Source organism: Pteronotus mesoamericanus, unplaced genomic scaffold (assembly GCF_021234165.1).
Source record: "Pteronotus mesoamericanus isolate MK-2021 breed Mesoamerican mustached bat unplaced genomic scaffold, CSHL_Meso_final scaffold_54, whole genome shotgun sequence".
In the NCBI taxonomy this organism is placed as follows: domain Eukaryota; kingdom Metazoa; phylum Chordata; class Mammalia; order Chiroptera; family Mormoopidae; genus Pteronotus; species Pteronotus mesoamericanus.
The window spans coordinates 1,940,836-1,967,949 of NW_026555321.1; the positions used below are offsets into that span (position 1 = coordinate 1,940,836).

Consider the following 27,114-nt stretch of genomic DNA (forward strand, 5'->3'; position numbering starts at 1 on the left):
GCTGGCACAAGCGGACGGGAAACAATGTGATAAAAGAGGATGATATTAATCAGGCTACCATGTTCTGACCCCCTAATTTCTTTCTTTCTTTACCCCCCCCAGAAAGCAGAACAAGGTTAATATCCTTATTCTTATCATCCTACCTTAATCTTAAAGCCCTGGCATTTCTGTTAGAAACAAAAGCACCACAAAAGTTGTTCCGGTAACACCCTTGGAGAGGCAGCAGCGATATGATGCATTGAGACAAGCTCCTCGACCCTCCTTTAAGACGCTCTGCTGCCTACCCTTAGGGCAGCCCATGGAAAGACTCCCGTTTCCCCAGAGACGACACTGCCTGCCCGTGCTACCCAGGCACACAGCAGGCACGGAGGTGAGCACACCCCGAGCAGGCGAATCGCTGGGCACAGGCCCTTCTTCGGTTCCTCAGTCTTTGGAACAACATCAGGTCGGCAGCATGGAGTCACTTGAAAGAACTGCATTTCTAGAGGCAAGTGGGGCTTCTGATAAACCCCACAAAGCAATGCCCTCCAACTTTCAAGTACCTGCGATTGTTTCTTCCCAAAGAGCTAAAGTCAGAGGCCATTCAAATCCCCTTGGCTCGATGACAGACAAGAAACCAGACCTCACTTACCAAGCAGACCCCAGGACCACAGATGCCCATGCAGGTATGTATTTCTGAGTCCAAAGCCTCTGTGTACGGGGACATGGATGCACCCCGTGATTTCTTCTTAGTCCCGCGTGACTCATTCCTGGTGGGTTACTTCTTCAAAGGTAAGCCTTGGATTTACTCATCTGTTTCCTCATGAGTAAAATGGGGACAGTGGTATTTATCTCAGAGGGTCACTATAAGATAATACATGTAAAGCATTCAGCTTATTCTATAGAACACAAGACGCGAGCGGAAGGTGTTGCGGAGCGCTTCTCTAAGACGGAAACAGCAGGTTCCGTGGGAGGAGGATCAAGAAACAAACAGGGGTGGGCAGACGGAGGTTTGCGTGTGTGAGCATCTGAAGAGTTTATTCTCGTAGTGCTATTTCTTATTGAACAAAAAGCTGTAAACCTATGTTTGCCCACCCTGTCTATACGTGTGGGCAGGATAACACATAGAGGCTCTCTAAACGCTATCTCTAAGATCAACTCAGGTCCTCAGGAAAGGACACTGACAATACCGGGTTCCAAGAACACTGAGCCGGCGCATGAGACGCTGCACGACTTGGAAACATGACAATAAAATGCCTTCACGTACAACGCATTCAGAGGGACATGAACACGGTGTCATCTTATGGGTTAACCTGACACAAGATCAGCCCTTGATCTATAGGTGTCACAGTTTCCTTAACAATCAGGTCCCACGTCAAATAAAATACTAACCAAAAAATTCTTCAATCTTTCATCTTTTTGGGAGAAACTAAGTCTTAAATTTAGGATTCCATCCTTTTTTTTTTTAAATAAGCAAAGCCACTGAAATAGATGAGCCTGGAGAGGGCATGTCTGCTTCAGTGCAGATGATATCCCACTTCTGAGATAAAAACTAGGATGGCTTTTTCTCCAGGAGTCTTGCCTCCTCCTTAGCTTTAAGTTGTTCTAGTTTCTTCTCATAGCGACTCAGGAAATGGTCATCGGGCTCAATCCCTGCGTTCTTCAGGTTTTCCATGATCTTTTCCAGTCTGTGTATCGATCGGGCTCCCTCAAGTTTCCTTGTGCTCAAGTACAGAGTGAACTCCTGGAAATCCAGGAGCTTACAGGTGTCCACAGAACAGATGTTCCTGATATCACCAGTTCTATCCAGAAGAGGGAAAAACACCAGTCCTGATAACTTCTCCAGGTCCTGAAGGCTCACTTGGAATTCACTTAATTGGGGTTGGAAGCCAATGGCTTCGTTGGGCACCACAAAGGCGCCCAGTGCCAGCGGTTCCATAGACGCTGGGCTTCTGCGCGCCAGGATCACCTTATAAAGGTGCGAGGGAACCGCCACGTTGTCCTCGCCAATCACCTAAAAACAGAGCAGCCATGTTAGTGATGCCGATCTATGCTAGCAGTCCCCAAATTTTTCCTGAAAAGACTTTAGATGCATTTCTGAAAATGCACTTGTAAGATACCCCACCCCAGTGAATTTCAACTCAGCTGCCAGAAGTAATAATAAACCAAAATACAAATTCACAAAGAAGATGAGCGTTTAACAGGTAGATTCTGATCGCACTCTAAAATAATGCCACCCCACAGAGCAGGGGTCACATTCTCAGCTCCGTTTGCAGGACAAAGGAATGCCATGAGTGAGTCCTGCGATTTTTAATGGATAAGAAAAGCTGTCATTTTTGCTTCGTCTCATAATCAGAACGTCTGGTGTTCTAAACATTTAAAGGTCAAAACTGCCAGCTTGGGAACTCCATGCTCTAGAAATAAAAGTGTGGCCTTAGTTTATCAAATTCACCAGGGAGCTAAACAAATAGCCTTCAGAGAAGCAGCCAGACGCACCACATTGGTATTCCTAGCTTCAGTATTGCCTAGACTGTGGTTCACGCTTCAAATTAAGTAAATGTAAATGCTGTTTGCTCAGAGGTTTGCACACTTGTGGGCCTGCTATCAGATACAGAACTTCTAAATGTGTCATCAAATCAAACACTTTAGAAAGGTATCCACACAATGAATAAGCCAAGGCTAGGGTCAGGCCTGAAAACAATTTGACTGCCTGTGTAGGTTGGCTGTAATAATAAAATAACACTGTTATGGAATTTTTTCAAATTTCTTTCCAATTGGCTTAAAAGCTGTATCTGTTTACTGAAAAAGAAAAAATGAACATCCATTTCCTTAATGGTCTTCAGTAAAAACACGCAACCCAATGACGCCACGTGCTCTCCCCCGGCCCTCCCTTAGTCGGGCGCTCCTCCCGATGGAGCCTGTTGGCTGCGGGGGCCCCGCCAGGGCCCAGGCGAGCTGGGTGGCAGGGGGCAGGAGGATGAGCCCTGCAGAGGGCTCTTTGCTGATTCCCCCAGGCTCCTACCTCCATGGCGCGCAGCCTGAGAACTCCGTGGCCATCTGCCGTCTGGCACGCATGGAGGTCCCACTGCCAAGGCCAACTGCGGAGCTTCAGGGAAGACCCATCACAGGAAAGATTTCTATTACTAATTGCCTCTGAAGTTAGTGAAAATGGTTGGTCAGAGAGCAGTTTGAAGTTTATGAAATCAAACAGTCTGCAGACACAAAATCCCTACCCTGCTCCAACATGTCATTTATGCAGCTGGGAGAAAAAACTGTTCAAGGCAAAAATGGACTGAAGGCGAGCTCCATGCAGGTCTACAGTCAGCCCGGAGAGCGCCAGCAAACGTCAACTCAACAGTGCCACTCCGCGGCCCTGAGCCTGGCACCACCGGAAACACAGAGAGGACCGGCCGCAGGGGTGCCCAGTCTTCGGGCGTCTCTGGGCCGCACTGGAAGAAGAGTGTCTTGGACCACACATTAAATACACAAACGCTAACGAAAACTGATGAGCGAAATAAAAGTTTTAAGTGAATTTACGGTTTTGTGTTGGGCCACACGCACAGCCATCCTGGGCCGCATGCAGCCGGTGGGCTGGTTACCCCTGCAAGTAAACACCTGTTCTCAAGAAGCTTCCCATCTAGAGGTGGAGTCAACACCCTCAGCTTTCTCTGTGGGGAGAATGCGGTGAGACGCTGATACAGAGCATAAGCCACAGCGCCAAGGGGGTGAGTGCAGGGGGAGTCAGGGATCAAAATTGAGGGCACAGCTGCAGCTGAACTATAATGTACACGGGAAGCTTAAATGGGCTTCAAGCATTCCAGGCGCAGGCTGGGGAGCCCACGGTTCAGCAAATCCTTGGTGCCCCCTGCTGGACATCCTCCACCACTGCAGCACAGTTCTCAGACCTGCTGGGAGCAGCCTTCGAGCCCATTCATTTGATTATTTTCTCTCTTCATGAGCTCTTTGTCTACAAACAAATGGCAATTTTCAGAAACAATTAATTGGTCATGTCCATTTGCTGCCAAGCAGGGCTTCTAAATCCGGTTCATTAAATTCCAGCCAAAAGTAAATAAGTTTGACATTTTAAGAGTCCTGGTTTTACCTCAAGGTAAAATAGAAACCATTTCTATCAGGTTTTCAAAAACTCTCACAATAGCTAGAGGACCTCTACTGCTGCTTTTGAGAAACCAAAGAGACCAAGAAGTTCCTACTAATCACAAGGTGTGAAACTTCTACCAACAATCTCAGTTTTTCAATAAAGAGGGACAAAATACTAACCCTAGGAAAAAGAGAAGAATGAAAACTTAGCCACTCACTACCCTTTTTGACTCAGCCTGCCTTGTTCTCAGGAAGCAAACCTCTGTAACCTAATATAGGAACCAGTCCTGTCTGGAAACCAAGACGACCCATTGTTTCTTCCTTGAATGTAAGACAAAGAAAATCCTCAAGTATTGTAGAGCTATCATCTTCTTTGTAGACAACTCAACCTACACAATACATTTTTTCCCCACTTTTGGGAAAACGGGAAGACTTTCAGAAAACGTTTCTAGAAACCAGTAGGGTACCGAAGCAGAACGGATCAGCGGACTCAAGTCCTGGCTTTGCCGCCAAGCTGTCAGCCACATCCGCCGGTGTCTCATTTATTGATTGATAAAACAGGTATTAACAATCCCAATGCTGACCATTTCATGGGATAGGTATGAGGGTAAGAAGACATGTTCATCAAAGAAAAAGACTTTAGAGTCTGCAAGACTGTAATATCTAAGTCTCTTTTTTATAGTGGGTGTCATTCAAAAGGGAGGACTGCAATTGCACTTGGTACAAAAGGTGGTTCTGCAGAGGGACAGAGGGGACCATGGGACCAAGCCAGATCAGACGAGCGAAAGGCAGACACGAAGGCTGCGGGAGGAGAAAGCAGGTTGGATGCAAATGAGGCGCTGAACAGAGGACTCTGAACGCTGAGCCAGTCTTTAGTGTCGGTAAGTCGGCAAAATCCTTTTCATATAAGATTTAGGTATAAAAAATACTTTACAAAAGAAATCCTTGCTGCTGTTCAAATACCAAAAAGCACTGACCTCAGGTCAAAATTGTAACAAAAACTGGAAATCACTAGAAGATACAATATGCATAAGGTCAAAAAGCTAGCACGCACTCATGACTTGCAGTTAGTTTTCGTACATGCTGGCCTGAGCAGGTTCCCTTCCATGCAAGAGACAGAGATGACAACTGGCTGCCTTGCCCCAGCCCCACCCCTGGCCCCCAACTCCACACACACAGAGCTGGGCCTTCATACTGACTCAGTGACAGAAGAGACTGGCAACAAGTCTGCCATTTTTCATGGCAACTATGCCTTAAGTGAAATACGAAGCAGGATCATGAGAAAAATACATGTACCTGCTAGAATCAGATACATATGCGATACTTGGTTTCATTCCCCTGGTAAGACAGAAAAAAAAAAGTAATCCAAAAAATAAAACTGTCAGACATATCAAGACCAAGTCCTTGTCACGCCAATCAAGTGAAAGAAACCATGACAGTGTGATAAATAGGAAGCCCATACCCAAGAGGACAGAGGAACACGAAACGTGAGCGAGTCACTGGGTGTGGGAAGGCAGCAGGGACGTGGCCAGCCCCTTGAGTCACCCGTAGAGCCGCTGCAGGTGCCGCGCAGCCGCTCACCCTGGGGGGCGGCACCTCTCCCGGCAGCCGCTCTGGGCCAGGAGGCAGGAGACCGCCCAGTCAGTCAAAAAAGCACCATCTTCCCAGATGTCGATTCTAACTTGGGGAGATTTAGGCTGGGGGTAAGGTGATCCTTAAACCAGTAAAATAATTTATTTTTCAGTGAAAACAAACAGACATGGAAATGAAAAGATTTGCCTAAAGATAAAAAAGGGAATTTCAGAAAACAAAGTCGCCCCTGACCAAGATCCCTGGAGGCACGCTTTCGATGTGCTCCCTGCACAGGCCGCACACACGTTTGGTAGGTCACACTGCCAAAGAAAACCTTAGGCGACTCTAATGTTACCACCCCCTGCCACCGAGGTATAAAATCTGAAGCTCACTTTCTTGTTAGGTCAATTATAATGTTCAGGCCAGAATCTGCAGGTATGTTTCACTCATCTGGAATCAATCTCTTCCGCAAACACACACATCAGAGAAAGTGCAGAGATGACCTCAGCTTCAATAAAGGGGGTGCTTCTGATCAGAGCCGTCAGAGGACTCCCTTCTGATAAAATCGCTGCTGCTAAGATTCCCTGAGGCTCACGCTCCCTGCATCCTGACGCTCTGACCCTTTTCTACATCTTCTAACACACATTTCCGCATGGCTCCAAGGAATCCTCCTCTTGCGTCGCTTTCTGCTGTTTTCGCATGCTAGCAGATATCACTTGTAACTGCTTTCCGTCCATACTATCTTTTACTTCCTGCCCATAAGCTCCTGTGTACAATGAGCACAGCGATCCCTTTGCAGACTTTTGAGAGCTTGTAAGAACAATGCTATAACTAACTGGCAATTCTCATACAAGTAGACAGACCTATGTCTGTACTTCCCCTTGGACAATTACTAGCTACATCACTTGGTCTTGACCCTTCAAAACCCCAATTTCCTTACCTATAAAAGAAGATAACTACCATTTGCATGTAAGCACTGTTGGTGAGGACTGAAAGAGACAGCATGTTCGAAGCTACTTACACACTGTATGGTATAGAAAGCTCTCAGTAAACACCAGTTCATTCGCTTCATTTCCTCCAAAGTATACACATGGCCTAGATAGAAAACTAAATAAATACCCTCACTTTTATTAGCTACATTCTCCTAAAATAAGGTTCAGATATATTTTTTAAGTAAGTAGTAGATACTAAATGGCCAGATCCAAGAAAACCAAATGCTTCCCAGGCATTCTGGAGCGCCAAACACAATGGCCAGCCATTCCCTTGGAAACAGGAACTCAAAATTCAAACATTTGTTCCTTGAGAGAAATAAACCAATCTCTGGGGCTGGGCAGTGCCATGTTCCCTTTCTTGGCATCACTAAAGGACACGGCTTTATCCAGAACTGCTTTATGAGGAAGTGCTAGGAAACAGCCTGAACGTTTTTTTTGTCGGAGCACTCAAGGTTTCCACTGCCCGGCGCCAACCGCCTCGCCCTTTCCTTTCGGGCCCCGCCCCGCCCCGCCCCGCCCCGCCCCGCCCCGCCCCGCCGGCGTCCCTCAGCAGGTGTCCTCCTAGGCTTGCTTCCGCTCTCCTCCCTAGTCTGTTTGCCTTCACCAAACTCTCCCAAGTATGTACACGGATAGGTACAAAATTTTTGGCCCGACTAAATTATTAAAATGGTAAGCTCTGAGACAGTTTTTCCAATTTACTAAGCGATCACATTTCGCTTTAGATATAGACAGGGATAGATGATAATAGAGATGTTAAAAGTTTTAAGTTTAAAATTTTACCTGACATCAAATTCATCCTGAAAAACGCCAAATCTAACAAAAACTATATTAGTACAGAGAAACTGTTAATGGAAATAAAATATATAAAAGTAGATGTTACTTTGATATGAGTCCAAGAATGAAAAACTGTATGTCTCTCCAAAAATAAAGACTCCTATTAACAGTCAACTTTACATACAGATACATAACACACAATGCGCTCATCTGCTTGCTTTATGACCAGGATCTATAAATGTCATTCTCAAAAGCCAGAGGAACATTGAAAATGGGGAAAAGGGCCCTCTCAATAGCGAGCCACGAAGGGCAACAGAATCCACATGCTTTCTTCCTAGGGCTTTCTCCACCCGTTGGAACAGGCTAAAAATAAACGTGAACACAAGCGACAAGCCAAACAACAGACCAAGCACTCAAGAATTAACTTGCCATCCAGACCTCGGTTTCTGAACACCAATCTCCATTCAAAAGAACAAAGGCTCTAAGGAAATGTTATGCCAGAAGGTAGGAAATGCTAAAATAATGATGAGGATGTGCCAAAAGGACACAGGAGACAGTTTGAAGGGACTCCCACTGGCCAAATATGGGAAAATTTGAGCATCAAAATGAATAAACAGTAAATTGAGTGAAACTCATTGAACAAAATAAGAATCCAAGAGTTCGCATTGGTAATAAATACAAAGGGAAAGCTCTTCCTTAGTGAATGTCAACTAATAAATGTAGAAGGAATAAGAATTAGAAAATCGTCATCTGGCAACTATTGTAGTAACAACTGACTCAGGGAAGGGTCATCAACGGATGCTAAAACTAGTAGGTAAGGAGAATATTTGCACAGTCTCAAAGTATTTCCACAGACTACTAATTAATTTCAAAGGGGAAGATGGTAACTTAGCAATGAATGAATCTGGAGGAGAGCACCTCCAGCAAGTGGCCCTGGCTACTACCATCCACAGCAGGACAAACCATGCACGTCTGGCTGAGACGCATTTCGGCAGGGCTCTGCCGGAAACAGGCCTGAGTCTAATCATGAGAAACAACAGGCAGGCCCAGCCTGAGCACACACTGCAAACTGGCCTGCATTCTTCCAAAACATCAAATCATTATAGACAAAAAGAGTACAGAACTGTTTCAGATTAAAGGACACTGGAGAGACACGACAACTGAATGCGACTGCCTCCGCAATCAGTTCTGCACTGACATGCCTTCCTTGGAGCGCTGTCTTCCCTGCCTTCCAGGACACCACTCTGCTGGGTTTTCTCCTGCCTTCAAGGGTGCTCCTTCTGTCTCCTTTGCTGAGCGACCTGCCTCTTCTCGACCTCTAATGTCTGCGCTCTCCAGGGTTTGGGCCTCGAACCTGTTCTCTTCTCTCCTACCTATACTCATTTAAATGATCTCACCATAGCTTTAAATACCATCTGTGTGCCGACCACTCCCAAACAACCTCGCCTCTGACACACAAACTCATCTCCGTCAATAATATCAACTTCACACAGCAGAAACACAACTCTCGATTTCTAGCCTCGGACCCTATTCTGCTCCTCTCTGGTCTTCATGACCCCAGACTGAAAACCACCATGTTACCCTTGACTCCTTCCCTCTTACTCTATTACTAATCCACGAGGAAGCCCTATCAGTTCTACCTGCAAGGCACATCCCAAGTCACATCATTTCTCACCATGTCTACCACCACCACCCTACTCACGTCATTATTATTTATCATTTAGACTCTCCATTAGCCTCAGTGGTCCTCTCTCTCCACCTAGTCTTCTCCACGTACAGCAGCCAGATTAGGCTTTGAAAATGTAAATGAGACCATGCCACTGTCCTGATCAAAACCTTCCCAGAGTGGCCCACCTCACTTAGTACACCCCGGACTTCCTCCCACTGCCTCCCCACGTGATCCACCCCTTGCTCCTCTGTGCACACTCGGCTCCAGTCACCCAGGAAGAAGGAGGGCCTTCTTGCTCTCCTCTGAACACACCAAGCTAAGTCTCACCCGTGACTGGCACTTGCTCGAACACTTTTCATACGGGTTGCTCCTTTGTTTCACTTAGACTTCTGCTCAATCTCACTTCCCCAGTGGCCTACCTGTCCTTTCTTTCCCAGCCCACTATAACTTTGCCACGCCTTATTTTTCTGCGTGGCATTTGGCTGACTGTATATCCTGCACTAAGGCATAACTTCCATGTAACACACAGCCTTGCTTACTGCAGTATTAGAAGCACACAAAACAGCAACAGGTACATCTTGGAAGCTTAATATTTGTTAAATACGAGGAAGGGAGGGCAACAGGGAGGGAGGGAGGAGGGAGCAGACAAGCAGTTCCATACTAGAGCGGAAGTCAGAAGGCTCCATGAAGAACGTCAAGAAGAAATGGAATTGCCTTTTTAAAAAATTGTGAAAAGGTTAAATGGTCTGAATTAGAAAATAAAAGCATATTGTTACATTTTAAAAAACAGTAATTATAATACACAGCCACCTTCACTTTCCACTTCTCAGCTTTTTGTTTGTGGTAATACCTACCTCAAGTGGCACGGCCTTAATGATATGGGATGGTATCTACTTCTTTACAAGTCCAAACACACTATCAACACTTATACATTCATAATACCATGAATGCTGGTTTTATATTTTTAACAGACCTAGGATTACAAACTCAATAACCAACACGGGTTAAATGGGAAATATGAGTGGGTGAGCCGAGCTTTTGGTGGGGGGACCCCCGGGGAACGGGACAGCGTGCGCACCAGAGGGAGAGAAAGCTGCTGCTCAGCCAGGACAGTGCCCGCGGGAACACATGCCACGCACGATCAAGTCATCTAATGAGTTGAAGAGAAGTTAAAATCTGGATGCATGTGACATCTCCAAATTACTAAACATTACCAACTAATTCAAAAACAACATTGTTTTGTGTGAACCAAATAAAGCCTCGGTTTACAACCTCTGACATAGGCAAAGCTTGGACTGAATTGTAGTTAGCAAACATCAATGGGAATGCTATAAACCTTGACAACATAGAAGTGAGAGATCAAGAAGTAATGTACACTACGTAAAGAGATGATGTGACGTTTACCAGAGAAGAAAGAACTAAAAGTAATGTGACTGGCAGAGACTGGAGAAGTGTGTTCAGTGAAATAAAACAAATTTCATGTATTTCACAGAAAAAGCATCAACAGAGACCGTTAAAAATTGACAAATCAAAACTGAGAAATACAGCTCAGCTCCCATTATTCTGAGATACAGAAATAACACCAGAAGAACTAGAAAACTGAACAGTGGGCTGGGAACCAGGAGCGGGAGACTTTAACTTTCCATCTTGTATTCTCTTGCACCATTTGAATTTCATCACGTCTTGTACTCTTATGTTTTAAGGTTTAATGTTTTCATTAAACCTTTGGGTACAGGGACCAAAGAAGACACAAAACCCTGATCGGTATTTCTCACCCTCCACGTTAGCAAGTCCATGGCTGAAGCCACGGGCTCAGGATGGAGACAGACTGGTGGCTGGACCATCATCCAATAACAAGTTATGAGTCAAAGAATGGCTCTGGTCCTTGCAAAGCCTGCCTAGGCAGTAGCCAGGTCTGTGACTGGTTTGTCACCACAAACAGTCCTACGATAAATACCTTTTCATGGTACACACACACACACACACACACACACACCCTTCTCCTAAGTCTAGGAAGCTGTGGACTTCTTCAGCAGATTGTTCAATCAGAAGAATTTCCTAGCTAGTAAGACTATGATCAGGAACTCATTACTTCTCAAGATTTTAAAGAAAAGATCACACAACGACACACAATAAATGGTTGGGGAGTGAGAAATTAAGTGGTAAGTAAAAACAAGAGATATAAAAATATCAAAATCTAACAGAAATCAATGATAAGTTACCATAAACTGAGCGTTCTAGTAGCCCTTTGCCTCTGAGGTCTGTTAAACACACACCCCGCCCCCCCGCAAGGAAACCTCCCAAACTGGCCTCCCCATTCTATGGAATGGTGTGACAGGCAATGTAACAGGTTGGACGACAGTCCACGCAGCCTAAGGGACATATCACATTAGTATTCAGGGAAACTCAGACACTGTGTACCTAGCCCCAGGCTCACTAAGCAGGACCCAGACTCACTAAGTTTATTCAGACACAGGCTTCTGTCCCATGACCTTATAGTCTACTCGTTGATGCCCCTGCTCTGGCTACGAAAGTCTGCACTCTAGCCGGGACTATGGGCTATGCCAACCTAGAGGTGAACGGGGCCGCAGGAATACAGCAACTTGGAGTCCCTGGGTTTAGCCGTAGACAGAGATACATTCTTTCACAAACTACTGGCAAAAGAGCCAAAACCAAGTAGGATATTTTAAAACTGCCAGGGTAACTTAACACTAAGCCTCTATTTGTTGTTGGTGGGAATGTTAAATGGTGCAGCCTTGATGGAAAACAGTATGTTACTTCCTCTAAAAAAATTAATACACAGAACTACCATATGATCCAGGATGTGAAATGCAGGAAAAAAAGGGGGAAAAGTAATAAAAAATGTACTTTGAGGCATGTCATTTCCATTTCCATATGCCTTCCTCCCACATGAGAGGTACTCGAAGGTTTGCTGAATTCAAGATTTGCCAGTGTGAGCACAGATAAAAATTAGGTATGAAAAACTAATGACACAGGGTCAGAGGTGCAGATGCTGAAAGAAAAGATCTAAAACAAGACTAGTCCTCAAAGTACACCCTTCAGGACGCTGATGCTGATGGCCCTCACCCTTTCCTCACTAGGCCAGGTCTCCCCTGAAGCTCTCAAGGCTACCTGAACACTCCTGAAGGTCACTCACTGAACCTATTTAGGAGAAGCCAGGTAAGTGCTTTTAGTGGTTACTCTATATATTCCAGTGTAATAAGAATTCTGGTATAGAAAAGATCTATTAAAATGTATATACATATTCTATGTTTCATTCTGAATTCATTGCAAATTTAGAATTTGCAAGAATAGCACACAACAGATTTATCAACTGTTAACATTTTGCCCAATTTGCCTTGACACTCTTCCTGTTTTTCTTTTCCCTAAACCTTTTGAAAATAAGTCAGAGAACACATCATTCAAGCTACATTTCCTAAGAGCAGACATTCCTTTACATAATCACAGTATAATTATCAAAATCAGAAAACTTTACCGTGATAAAATAGAATTCTCTAACCTACAGATCTTGAATGTTGTCAATTGTCCCAATAAAGTCCTTTTTAGCAACGTCTGTTTTTCTGATCTAGGATCTCATCTAAGATCACAAACTGCATTTTGTTTTCTAGACTCGTTTAGTCTCCATTACCTGGAACAGTTAGTTTCTCAGCTTTTCTCTTTTATGATACCAACATTTTTAAAGAGTACAAGCCAGCTGGTTCACAGAATGTCCCTCAACTGGGGTTTGACTGATATTTCCGCATGAGATTCAGTGCTATGTTTTTTTGGCAGATACCTAACAGAAGTGATACTGTATCCTCCTGAGTGCATCACACCAGGAAATATAGTTTATCAGTAAGTCCTACTATGGCAATACTTATTAACCTTGGTCAATTGGTTAAAGGGGAGTTTCTCCACTATGAAGTTATCAGTTCTTGCTTTGTTATTAATAAGTAATCTATGGAGAGATACTTTTAGGTATATTAGGTCCGTCCAGAAAAAGTCAAACCACTGTTAATATAATGAGAACAGTTTGTGCAACATCAGTGTAACCTGGCAGCCAAGGAGAATGGACTGGAATGCACATGCGTGAACAATGATGATTTCACTGTACTAGTCAACGGGGGCAGTAGATGTTGCTGAGTGAGCATGTGCACTGTGTGGCCGTCGCATTCAAAATGACTGAGTAAGGAATCTGTATCAAATTTTACATTAAGCTTGAACATTCCTCTGCGGAAACTATTCGGATGATGCAGAAAGCCACAGCTGTGGGCACCTGGTGATTGGCAGCTTCATCACAACAACATGCCCGCTCATGCATCACATCTCATGCAGTTTTTTGGCAAAACATCAAATCACTCAAGTGACTCAGTCTCCCTACAGCCCAGATTTGGTTCCCTGTGACTTCTGGCTTTTCCTAAAACTAAAATCACCTTTGAAAGGGAAGAGATTTCAGACGATCCTTGAGATTCAGGAAAATACAACAGGGCAGCTGATGGCGACTGGGAGAACTGTGTGAGGTCCCAAGGTGCCTACATTGAAGGGGACAGACACCGCTGTGATTGTCCTATGTACAATGTTTCTTGTATCTTGTATCTTCTCCAATAAATGTCTCTATTTTTCATACTACATGGATGAATACTTTCTGAACAGGCTATATATAGCCTATTTATCATGTCCTATTCTTCATAAAATTTTCACTTATTAGGTTTAGCATCCATGATTCTTGTCTGGAATGCATTACTATAATGGTTGCAAAATTATTTTTCTAATTCTTTCATTCTTACAAATTTATTAGTTGACATTCTATGGTAAGCTTTTCCTTTTACCCATGTATTTACTTATTTATTAGAAATATGGATTCTCATTTAATTCAATTGGACTATACACCATTTTATTTTGCTATTATATAGTTTCAGACACAATAAGTTGGAAGTCCTTCCAGCTGATTTCTATGTCCTTTCTGACATGTCCTCACCACCTGTTTGGGTACTTCCTTGACTTCTGGCATAAGATGTTCCATTTTATACTTTCCCAGTACCAGCCCTGGAATGAGCCATTCTCCACGTGCTGGGTTCTCCCAGCAGGAGATGTTTTTTTCAAAAACAAGATCTGGTCTCAAGGTACACTTACTGCTAATAATGTATCACTGCTCCTAGGCCTTTGGGCAGATATATAATATATAATATTTTTATAAGTTATTTTTAAAAGTTTATCCAACTTAAGAAAAACAATATACTTTCCACTGCAGCATTTGGCCAGCACATTCTTAGAAATACGCACACGCACACACACTGTTTAGTGAAATGTTCTTATATACTGGTCAATTTTTCCTTTTAAACTTTGTATACATTTTTCTTCTACTACACAGTAAGCTAGTTATCTAAATCTTTCAATTTTATGAAAAGCGGGCACCTATAAAAACTGTAACCTATCATTTAAGGTTTAGAAGTCAAAGGTAAGAGAACCTATTTTCTAAAGGTAAGAGAAGAGAGTATTTCCCAAAGCTCAAGAATTATTAATATTTGAAAAATAAGAGAATAGAGGGAACTACAATTAAATGAACAAGCCGATCAAAGAGGAGACAATAATCTGCTTAAAACATTAACTCCTCTGCCGCTCCTCTACTCCCGTGAGAACTCCCAGAGTGCACTGGGGGCGTGAGCACCTACGGGAGCCCCCCAGAACCTCACACACCGCTGCACACCTGATCCGCACAGGCTAATCATAAGCAAGTCAGTGGAACAGAATATACCCTAAACTTGTATTGGTTTCCCTAAATCTCAGGTCATTCGACTTTATTACAGACTCCTTTAAGTACTCATTTAACCTAACCAGAGTTGAGCTAGGCGTTCCCTCCAAACACACCTCCTCCTTGACTTAATCCTTCAACCCCTCTCTTTTTACTTATTCTAGCACTTCCGCCTCCTCACTCCACTTCGTTCCCTGCCCTCTATCCATCTTGGTATATCAATTCAGCCACTGTTCGCAGAATCCTCAATCTTAGACATCAACATTGGATGTTGAAAGCTCTCACACAGCCAATTATATTTTTAATCTCTTTCCTTCACTCTGTAAAGTTCTCAAATATCTTGCACGTTAAAAAAAAAACAACAAAAACTTCATCCCCCTGACCAGTGCGGCTCAGTTGGTTGGGCATCATCCTGCAAAGAAAAAGACAGATGGTTCGATTCCTGGTCAGGGCACATGCCAGGGTTGCAGGGGCCTGTTGTTGGTTGGGGCATGTGCGAGAGGCAACTAATCGGTGTTTCTCTCACACATCGATGTTTCTCTCCTCCTCTTTCAAATAAATACATAGATACATACATTAAATTTTAAACTTCATTTTAAAAAAAAGTCCAATAGCCTAAAAGAAGTTTTTCTTCCCATTTATTCAACTCCTGCGCTCACTGCAATCTGGGTATCATTGGAACTTCCCCCCCTCCTCACCCCAAAGATTAATTCAGGGGTACTCTTTCCCGTATCCCTCTCTCATCCTCACTCCCAGCTGCCTGAGTTCAGCCTCGCGTCTGCTCCTGAACGGACTTGCCGCAGTAACGTCCTGACTGACCTCCGTGCCTCTAACCTCTCCTTCAAATGCCCCTTCCTTACCTGCCTCTCTACACAGTGCCACCAGAATGCTCCTTCTAAAACCCCGAACAAATCACGTCTCCTATGCCTAAAATAAACCTATGACTTCTCAGTGTCTAAAAATTAAAAACCGAGCCTTCCTGGAACACTAAGCGCTCTACTACAGGCCCCTGTCCGGCCTATCGTTGGAGAAGCCCCCATCCTCCTTGGGCCGCCACCTCTTTGATCCACGAGCTCCAGCCTCCACCAGCGATACCCAAACCCGGGTCCCACGCTCCCGACCACCAGCGCCCTGCGCCCCTCCCGTTCCCTCTCCTGGCATTCCCGTGCTCCTCCCCGGCCCTGCTTATGCTCACTCGTGTCTAGCTCAAGCTCCAAAACATTATCTTCCATTACATCCTCCCAACCCACACGGATAGGGTCGGTCAGTCCTTGTGACACCATTTCATGTATGTATTTATCTCTATTACAGCGTATCACACTTTAACACAATTAGTGGATCACATGTCTGTCTCCCATTCTAAACTGTGAGCTCCTTGAAGTCAGTGGTTGCTTCTTAATCCATCATTATATCCTCTGGGCCTCTCATTCCAAGAGGCATTCAATTAATACTATTCAATAAATGAAACAAAAAGTAGAGAGAGGAGAACATAATCTCATACAAACAGCATAAGCCTGAAGGTTGAAACATGTCCCTACCTGGTAACTAACTGTTTTTTTCCCATCGCTTCCAGTCTGAGGTAAGGTCAGCGGCCCAGACACTATCCAAACATCTTCAAACCTCTCTGTCAGTTCTCGACAGTACATTTCAATTCTGAAAAACAAAGCAAAACAAAACAAAATAAAAAACCATGATATGCTCACAGGCTTAAATGTAGAACAGAAGCAACCGTATCAAGTCCCAAGGAGAAAGTGGCCAAGAATACTGATCTAGAGAAATTAATATCAACAAGAGAATGTGGCCCAAAACATTATAAGGATATAAACAATGCTTTCCCCAGTTTGTTTACTGCACAAAAAAACTTAAAAAAACACACACATTAATACAACCATGTATATTTTACAGTGTGCATTCCATGTGCATTTTATAACTGAAATTTTGTTTTGTTTTCTCCCTTATTCTTCCATGCCGTAATTCTCAAACTTTTTACAAGAATTAAATTGCATTCCAACAAATTGTTATCTTTTCATTTATTCATTCTTATTGTGGGACAACCGGGTTTACCCTAACATTTCTTATATAATGCAACATTGTATTAATTCCTTAAGATAAATTTCAAGGGCCAGAATTGCTTCATTAAACATTTTCATGACACTTGATTATATGTAATACTAATATTTGTAATAGTATTGTCCCAATTTACTCTGTAAACTCCAAAATGGCGTAGCAGTTCCACTTTACCATACTGAGTTTTAACACTTAAAAACAGTTTTTGCTAACTTGCTGGATAAAAATGGCAAGTCATTTTACTATGCACTTTCTTATACTGCAGCTGAAAGAGGCTTATGAGAAAACAATACATGCCCCCATTCCTGTTTCCTTTTCCCTAACGAGTAAAATCAGTATTATATCTTACAGCATATATGCCCGGTAACAAAATTTCCCTCCCAAAAACATCTCTTAGGAAAGAAAAATGTTGTAAGATTCCACAGGTATGCAATCAGACAGAATATGAAAAGGAAACGACAGGGCAAATATCCCAGATTTCTAACAAATCACTTGCAAGGGAGGAAAAAAGAAGAGGAAGGGAAGCCTGCAGATTAAAAGGGACTGAAGAAAAATATCACCAAAATCCACAAGTAGACCTTGTTTAAATCCTGACTCAAACCAATCAACAACCAAAAAACAAAATCAATCAGGCAAATTTGAACACCGATTAGAACACTGGCCAATAAGGAATTACTATTAAATTTTTGAGGGGTAATAATAGTATCATAGTTATATTTTAAAAGAATCCTTATTTCCTAAAACTACATGTTGAAATATTAAAATAATATATCTGTGACCTGCTTAAAATAATCTGAGCAGGGGGAAGGGAAGGTATCCAGACAAAACAAGTGTGGGCCCTAACGGATGAGTACTGTAAACCACAAAAGTACTGTTTGAGGAAAACGCAATAGCTTGCAACAACCTCAGTCAGTGCTAGTCTCAAATACGTAGAGATCCACTGACAGAAGTGATTTAAAATCTGGTTCATGGTTACGTTTAACTGTACCAAAAGATTTTTTAAAGCTCAGCAACTGGAGAAAAAGTGTCCTCTGGACATATTCCAAAATATTTTACGCCTCAGCAATATTTTTAGTAGTTTCTTCATGAATTTGACTTCTGAGCAGTAGAAAACATGGTCAAAATGGCTATGTTTTGAAGTCTGTACTTCCCTAGAAAACTATGCTCCTGAAAAACAGCAAAGAAAAAAAAAACTAGTCCCGAGTGCCTAATGAAAGCACTACCTTTTGTAGTAATAGCTCTTGAAAAACAAAGATAGAAACAGTTCATCAGCAACTGGTAAATTCTCCTCACATCATTCATCATTCATCACCCACATAATCACATTTTTAAAACTCTCACCCCTCACCTGTTCCAATATCCAGCATTATTATCAAAATTCTGAGGCACAATGTTAGAAAGGTAAAAGGTTTCAGCCATTGCTTTCTGTGAAAAGAACAAAAGTAACTTGAACCAAAATGCCTTCCCCTTGGAGAGGGTACAAAACAGACACAGAAAACCAGTTCCTTATTCATATGTCAGCTCTAGACAATAACAATGACTACTTTTTTTTTTTTTAAGATTTTATTTTCAGAGAGAGGGGAAGACAGAGGGAGAGAAACATCATTCGGTTGCTTCTCACATGCTCCTAACTGGGGGCCTGGCCCGCAACCCAGGCATGTGCCCTGACTGGGGATCAAACCAGTGGCCTTTGCTCTGCAAGATGCCCAGCCACCTGAGCCACACTGGTCACAGCAGTAACTACTCGTTTAGATAAATGAAAGTCATAACTATTCCAGGACAGAAAGCTCAATGATCATTCAAAATAAGGACTCTATGAAAATAAGTAGATGGATGAGCTACCCTTCTTCCTAACATATAAAATTCAAACTTATAGTGTAGACTCTAAGAAAATAAGTTCCCAACATGAAGCTAAAAGGCTTTAAGCTAAATTCTAATTTTAAGCCTCTGGCAGAGTTTTTCAGAGGTCAACTTTCAGGAATTTTAGGTCGTACAGTACCAATATAATTAGTTCAGAAGTGGCACAAAAAAAGAGAAACCATTCTTGTTCTGGCCACTACATGTTCATTCATTTCACACTTCTGACCCATCAACGCAAAGCTCAGGAAATGCACTTCCTCTCATTGATCTACGGTAACTGCCAAAGCCACTGTCCCCTTCTCCTCACATAGCGGCTGTCACCCCGGGCTGCACACTGAAATGACCTCGGGAGCTTTAAAAATACTGACGCCTGGGTTCTGCCCCCTTCAGTTTCTGACTTAACTGCTCTGGGTTACAGGTCTGAGCATCAAGGATTTTTAAAAACTTCCCTGGGTGGTTATAATGAGTACCCAAAGGTGAGAATCAGTAATAACTTAATGGTGATAATCACCAATAGTTCATGCAGAAATGCCAATGTTATAAAAGACATTTCCTTTTTTGGCAGAGAAATTACTCTAAATTAAAAAGGACTAGAGAGACAGGACAACTAAGTGTATTAAGTGATTCATAACTGGATACTAAATCCAAAGAAAGCTGTTAAGATAATTGGCACAATTTGGCAAATCTGAAATGTGAATTGTGTACTAGATATTGTACAAATATACAAAAATACATTTGCACACATTTCTTGGCATGATACTCCTTTCATAACTACAAATACCCTCATCCTTAAGTGATATAATCTCCTAAGCAACCTATTTCGGAATAAAGTTATGTCTGTAATGGTTAAAATTATATGTGTGTGTGTATATATATATGAACACATACATGTAAAGTTAATGGATCAAAATGTTTGCTGTACTCTCTTTTCAACTTTTCTACAGGTCTGAAGTTCTTCAACATAAAAGTGAGTAGCTTTAGCTCCTATTGGTTTTCCAGTTCCCTCTTACATAGCGTTACTTTTCCTCATTCAACCTGTTTTAAAATGTTTCAGCACCTGAGGGGAAAAAAATTAAAGTCTGGAAGGAAAATACAAAAATGAAGTATAGGAATTCTCAAGTTTTACAGTTTGGCTCCTATGTTTACAATCTCCAAGTCCCATGGTATCAGAGCAGCCCCTCTCCCAAAATTTGCCTACAGGTGAAAATTTGTTATTTCCTGCTGGAGCCATGTGTCCTCGCGACCACCCACTTCCAATATAGTCCGTGTTGAAGGCGCTGAAGGTTGGAGGGATGTTGGGATCAGGCTTGAATTTACAATCTTTTCTGTCTGCATCACCTGAAGAAAAACACACAACATGGGTAAGTTTTCCGTGGGCAAATATCCCTCAGGATTCTCTAAGCAAGGCAAGCTGGCTGCTCTGGCCGGTCTCTCTCTGAGCAGCGAGTAGTTGGTGACTGCATGCATGTCTCAAGTTCCTGGGATAGTTCAGATACTTCATCTGAATTTAGCAAGGACTAGGCTAGGAAAGAATGCTTTTCATACAGTGTGGCTATCTCATATACTTTTGTTTCTGGCATTAAAGGGGGAAAAAAAAATTCCCTGGATAGTATTTACATAAAAACAATGACCAACCAAATAACTACATTGTTTAAAAAGCTTAGCTACTAAATAAACTCTTGTTTTTTAAAAAGACCCCCATGTATTGTATTTTGTACAACTGTATTTGACACAAGTTTGCATGCCCTGAAATAATGGATATATATAGACACAAAACAATTTGTTCTGGGCAGGCACAGCCTCAGGGAGGGGGAGAGTGTCTCTGATATCTTACTGCCTCTTAAGCCGTGACAAAACAAATACTTAAGTTGTGAGCTCAATCCAGAAAAATCCTGAAATAAAATATCCAAGTACCACATAGGAGAAAAGAAATCTCAATTTTACTTATATTCTGAAAGCTCCAGAATAGTTTGCCATGGTGAACATCAGCAAATCCTAATACTACATTTTCCACTGTCATTAGGACAGATCCTGTTAGTTACAAAAATGATGAGGACAAATGGAATATGCCCAGGCTGCTACTCAAAAAGCGTAAAATGGAGATCAATAGAGTTACTGATTCCAATGTCGTTTCATTCAGCTGAGAAAAAATGTTCAATTATTAGATCCCAAAGTTCAGAGTCAAGTATCTAACATTGTACCTAATATTTGAGAATCCTCATAAACAAAAAGTTACTGGTAATACAGAAGAATCGCTACTATACTTCTCCAAGTCTCATCCCTATTGGAATCGCTTCCTTGTATGCCTGTTGCTCACTGCCCTTGAAAAACCATTTGTGGGAGTTTCTAAAGGCCTAGGATGAAGAGGCCTTCCTGGACAAAGGGCATAAATTCACTTCTATCCGGAGTCTGGGGCATCAGCAGTGGAGGACCACATTAAACCAAACTCAGGACGCCAGCTTCCTTGATCTACACAGGCTCCATGGCTTTAGGCTGCAAGGCTGCATGCTAGACAGTCTGTGGAATCAGCTTCTCCAGAATAAGCTGGGTGGTTTGTTGTGTTTTTTTTTTTAAAGATTTTTATTTATTTATTTTCAGACGGAGGGGAAGGAAGGAAGAGAGGGAAACATCAATGTGTGGTTGCTTCTCATGCACCCCCTATCGGGGGCCTGGCCTGCAACCCAGGCATGAGCCCTGACTGGGAATTGAACCTGCTACTTTGTTTCACAGGCTAGCGATCAATCCACTGAGCCATACCAGGCAGGGCTCCAGAACAAGTTTTTATTTTCCTTTTTGATCCTCCTATGCTCAGAGCCAAGACAACCTTCCACATAATCCCCTATGGTGGGCAGGCAGGTAGTTCTGGTTCACTCTTCACCAAGGGTGCAGCCCTCTAAGGTTCCAGGTTAATGTTGGGAGGCTCTCCTATAAGACAACCACCCTTGGGTGAACCCTGGGTCTTGCCTTTGGTCCCCCTCACCCTGTAAGTCTACGGAACCAAAGGCAACGTGGCTTTGCCTTGCCAGGACTGCCCTTACTTACTTCTCTGGATTTTGGTTTCCCCCCAAATACTAGCCTGGAAGTTCTCCACTCTAATGTTAGCTCTTCATTTTCATGTGTGTATGATTTTTCAATACTTTTTACATACCACTAATAACATTCTTGTTTTTAGCAGGAGAGTTGATCTGATTAACTTAGTCTGTCATTACTAAAAATAAAACGCTTTACACTAAAATCAAGTAAATCACAGGTATATTCCTTCCCTATTTTCAAATACTGGTAAGAGTAATTGGCTCTAGTTTACCTCCTCAAAATTACACAGCTCACAGGGTTTATTATAAGAAACTCAATGTTTTTCTTACATGCCTTTGAAAGAAATAACTTAGTAGCAGGATAAACTTAGTAAAAGCTAAAAATTCCTTTTATCTTGGGGAAAATTGATTTAAAGGAAACTCATTAGGCTTGAGACTAAATCAAATCAGTTTCCCTTGATGTAAATTTACAATCAAGTCTCAACTGCTATGATACAGTTCACACGTATATCAGTTTCACTCAAGCAGCAAGCACGTGCCAGGCCTCCTGCTCTTCTGCCGGTGAGTGGGCACTCTATAAAGGCCCGGTTTTGACACCAGCATTTGTAAATACATAAACATAGCATGCATTGTAAAGCAAAGGAGGTATAATCTAAAGGCCATATAGCAAACTAAAAGGCAAATAACAAAATAAGAATAAAACAACTATGACAAAATGTTCCTATCGACTCAAAAAAGAAAATCCCAACTAAAAAACAGTACAGGATAATTCACAAAGAAAGAGTAATCCACAAGAATAATTAACCGTCCATGACAACCCATAAACACAAGCCAGCTATTAAACTGGGAAAGCCCATTACGGGTCGGGGCTGGGAGCGACGGGACAGAGCAGTGGTGGCCGCCCCCTGAAGTACTCTTCCCCGAAGCCACCCTGACATTAAATATCAAGTCCTGGTCATCTTAATTCCAGGAATCTACCGCGACCGAAGGACACACGGACAGACTGAACACACCCACCTACCTCTCCAGTCCCATCTCACATCACGCCCTCCCTCGCTGCAGCCACCCTGGCCTTCTTGCAGTTCCCCAAAGGAACAAAACTCGCCGCGCTGGGGCCTTGAACGATGCAACCGTGCTTTTCTTTCTGCCTGAAATGCTCTTGTCCTTCATGCATGGCCCACCCAGCTCCTCTGCCTCGGTGACTGCCATTCGTGCCCCTGTGTCAGAGAAGCCTCACTGATCAAAATCAGGTCTCCTGTTCTAATCTCTCCCACTCTTCACCGTTCCTTAATCATACAAACCCAACTTGCAATCACTTTTCCTTCAGAAGAGTTACCACCGATTGTAATTATACATTCATGACTATTCAGCAGGTCAACCCACTCCCACCCCAGCTCCAAGCGCCATGGAGGCAGAGAACATCCGCTCTGGTCACTGATAAACCCCCAAGGTCTAGCACAGGGCAGACACATGGCAGGCACTTAAAAGGTATTTGGAGATAACGAATGAACGGTGCTCCTTGCAGCATTATGTATGCAAGAGCCTTCAACTCGTGTGTCAAGATACAGGCCTTTTCAGCCCCGACACAGCCAGGGACGGTCTGGGGCTCCGTGGCTGCCCCGCAGAGTCTATTTACCTAGTGAGCCACACAAACGGCAGCATTTTCTGAATGTGCTGTAATGAGAAAAAGGTTGAGATGATCCATAGTGCCCCTTGTTGTAAATTTGGGAACATCTTTGATCAATGCCTTTACTTCTCACCACCTACCCATTATCTTGCTTTTGGATATATGTTCAAGAACCCATCTAGGCTCCCGCTTAGACTGGTCATAAGACAAGGCATGATTAGTGTAAAACCTAGTCTCTGTTCCAGTTAGAGGAAATCCAAATTGTCCCAAGAGAGCCTTTTCTGCAGAACCTAAAAATGAAAAAAAGAAGGGAGGGGGGAGACAAAAAGTCATAACGTTAGTGACTAATTACGAACAAAAAATTGTAAGTAAACAAAGAGGGGTAAGACTTACAAAGGACTGGCTCCAAAGTCTAATTGGCAAAGAGGTCTCATTTTTGCAGTGACTTATAGCACAAAGAAAAGGGATGGCAGACAAAATACGGGTTGGGCCTAAAATCAGTTGTATAGTTTTACCAAGATAAACAGTAGCTACCTCATTCACTTTTAAACAGCTCTCTCATTCACTTTTAAAGAAGAAATGATCTGACTGGTCTTTCACATCAAAAATTCAAATCTCTGCCCACAAAGTCCTTCTGTGTACAAAAGCAGCCAAGGAAAAACTCTTGTCATTACTGGCCCCTGATAGGATTGCATGGGAAAGCGCCGCCCTACTCCTTATGTTTTCAGAGTTAGTGCGGGGACTAAAGCACAGCCCTTTTAAGTTTTTAAAAAGACCGACATGCATCGCCTCTCTGCCTCATGGCCCTGGCGTTGAAGCAGTGATGTGTGCTGCCGCAAGACAGCGGTAGAACTGGTATTTTTCCTGGTGGGAGAAACCAAATAGCACCCATCAGGCAACCTAGCTCTCTTGCTAAACGCCAAGCATTATCCAAGGGGCAAGTTCAACGAGCACGTGGGGGAAAGTGTAAAAATGAGCCCGAGCCCGTTTTCTTTGTCAAATATAAGGCACCCCGGGAACGTGAGGGTGTCTATACTTTGAGGACGGACTAGCAAGCATTCTGCATGGGAACCGTGGTAAAATGAGAGCAATGCGCTAGTCCGCCACAACTACGTGTGCATTCATTCATTCATCCATCCATCCATCCATCCATACTCCCTGAACACCAACTAGGAGGCAGCTACCGTGCGGTGATCGTGGTGGAAAACAAAGCAGACCTGGCCAGAGCTCTTAGAGTTAATAATCCGGCGGCGGACACAGACATTAAAAATACTTGGGGGAAGAAGAGTATGAAGATCCCCGGGGGACTTAAGTAGATGAAAGAGGCAACCTAGACGGGACGAGGGGAAAGGAGGCCGAGCAGGGAGGCTGCAAAGGCCCAGAACCACGGGCGGGGCGAAGGGAGGAGCCGCGCGTGGAGGTGCAATACGATCGATGTAAGCCGGAGGTGGGAGCCCGGGCCGGACCCCTGGGGTCGGGGAAGGGAAATCGGGTCCACAGACTTACCTTCCGGCTCCCTCACCGTCAAGGCAGCCTCATCGCCCCGACCCCGCAAGAACTGCGAGGCCGCGAGCCCGGCCCCCGCGGCGCCCACTACGGCTCCGGCCACGAAGCCACTTAAAAAGCGCCGGGAGCCTTTGAGGCGGAATGCAAAACTCTTGGCAGCCATCTTGCCTGAGGAACCCGCCTTTAGCTGCGGAGCACGCGCACACCAGCTTTCACACCTGAAAGCCAATCACAGCCGTGGGACTAAGATACGCAAGCGTAACCTGAGGTTCTCAAGGAACTTGAAAGGCCCGGAATGCGAACGCCCGCCCTCTCCGCTGAGGGCCTCGCGCGCCCCCTGGTGAGAAACCTGGAGGCCCAAGCTCATCACCCGCCCCCGCCCGCCCCCCGCCATCCTGGTCCCCTGGACCAAGTGATGGGTGGGGAGCATGATGTCTTGAAAACTCAGCAGTGTGCATTATAAAGTTCTAAGGAATAAAAATACCTTTAGTCTAATCGTACTTAATAGATGAGTACACCACTTGCGCATGGTTACACTAAGGTCCTCAGAGCCGAGATTCCAACTCAGGTTCGATTCTAAAACCTATGCCACATTGGATGTCTTCATGACGCCTGGCTTTGAAGTCACATGGTATGCAAATAATAACATCTAAAAATAGCTTTGTAACACAATAAAGATTAGAAAATAATAAAAAGGAAAAAGAAAAATACAACAAAAATACCAAAAATATATAGAATATCTTTTTAAATAATAAATAAATAAAAATAGCTTGGTACCTCCTAAGGCGTTCCTTGACAAGACAGTACTCCCAGATGACTCAGGACCCCAAATCGGAGTGCAGGGGTGTGGATCCCCCCTCAGCCACTTTCCTTCCACCTTCAGCGTGTTGCTTCACCATTCTAGGCTTCCATTTCCTCTTTAAAATGGCAAAGGCAATACTTAGACCACAGAGTTTTTATGATAGAGGAGATTGTTACTGAACAAAAGGACCCGTGGTGGGGGCGGGGTGCCCAGATGCTATTACCGAAACGACACCCTCCTTCCCCGGGATCCCTCGGTTATGGGTCCTTTGCCCGCTGCCCTTGGAATTATGGCTCTGAATGGCAGAGTTTGGTGAAAAGGAAAGGAACTATTTATTCAAAAGTCACACAGGTTTGATTAGTGGCTAAATGTCACCCTTTAACCTTAAAATCCCTTCAAAACAATCACCAGCACACACACCGTCCTGCCTTCCCTTCCTTTGCCCTGTTAGGCCTGTCAGGCCAGTCAGGGGTACCGCCCTCCAGAAGAAAAAGAACAGAAGTCTGGGACTCGGCTAGGCAGGCCTCTCACGGGTCTCAGCACCATCCGCTGGGTCTCCGTGATCTCCAGCTCTTAACCCATAACCATGTGGCACCTTCTCCTGGCCCACTAGCAGGAGTCCTTTCTCCCCTCTTTCTTCCCGTGTGGTCTTCCCACTGTTCCCCAGAGTCTGTGTCCCTTTGTCTCTCCTGCAGGCCCTGTCTCTCCTCTGTCTCCCCCAGTTACATTCTGTATTAAGTCTTTCAAACCTTCCTGATTAGCTTTGGTGATATGCAAAATAACCCTTCTTGCAAATGAGGAATGAAGCTATCCTGTTATTGACATGCAAAATGCTCTCAATGGCCCTGCTCAAGGCTCCCATCCCCCATGGCGGCCCGCCCTGGGGTGGGGAGAATATATTTTTCTTGGACACCCCAATCTCTGGACCCCGTTAAAAATACCCTTTTGGAGGGGGGGGGGCTGGTTGTGCCCTGTTACAAGATTAACCATGTTAAAGCATTTCGGGAAGAACCTGGGGCATGTCTCTGTAAATATTAGCAATTTTTATGTAGTCAACTCTACTTTATCCTGATAGAATACAAAATACAGGTTGCTGACAATGTTTCATGTTTCATGCACTCCCACTGACAAACAAATGAGTCTTCTTCATTTTCAGCACAATTCCCAGGATTCCATGTGGACTTAGTTCACTGAACAGAAGGACATTTGTAACAGCCAACTGAAGAAGCGTAGACATTGTTTTGACAGTTTCAGAGCTCGGTGCCCCCTCCTCGGGAATACCTCCCACAGTTATTTTGCATAATCCTGTGGGCCTTTGACCCTAACTGGTTTGACTAGGCCAACCAGAGGCCTTCCAGGGATTTTGGATCTGGAACTCTTTCCA

The 27,114-nt window shown here is 43.6% G+C and overlaps 1 protein-coding gene across 1 annotated transcript; it reads right to left on the minus strand.

The window, feature by feature from the left end:
* EXOG (exo/endonuclease G) lies at window positions 1–25,092 on the minus strand. Its single transcript, XM_054595229.1, has 6 exons — window positions 24,929–25,092; window positions 23,563–23,712; window positions 19,962–20,101; window positions 18,252–18,328; window positions 16,375–16,489; window positions 1–1,993 (listed from the first exon to the last, which is right to left on the minus strand). The coding sequence occupies exons 1-6, from the start codon at window positions 25,089–25,091 to the stop codon at window positions 1,532–1,534; spliced, it is 1,107 nt and encodes a 368-aa protein (XP_054451204.1). The 5' UTR covers window position 25,092; the 3' UTR covers window positions 1–1,531.
* Window positions 25,093–27,114: the final 2,022 nt, after the last annotated feature.

Bases quoted from the DNA above. Each gene is read 5' to 3' on its own strand.
- EXOG (XM_054595229.1), bottom strand. From the start codon at position 25,091: ATGGCTGCCAAGAGTTTTGCATTCCGCCTCAAAGGCTCCCGGCGCTTT. The intron at 23,713-24,928 runs GTAAGTCTGTGG...TTTCATTTTTAG, and splicing joins GACGGTGAGGGAGCCGGAAG to GTTCTGCAGAAAAGGCTCTC. The intron at 18,329-19,961 runs GTAGGCAAATTT...TTCTTTTCACAG, and splicing joins GAAATAACAAATTTTCACCT to AAAGCAATGGCTGAAACCTT.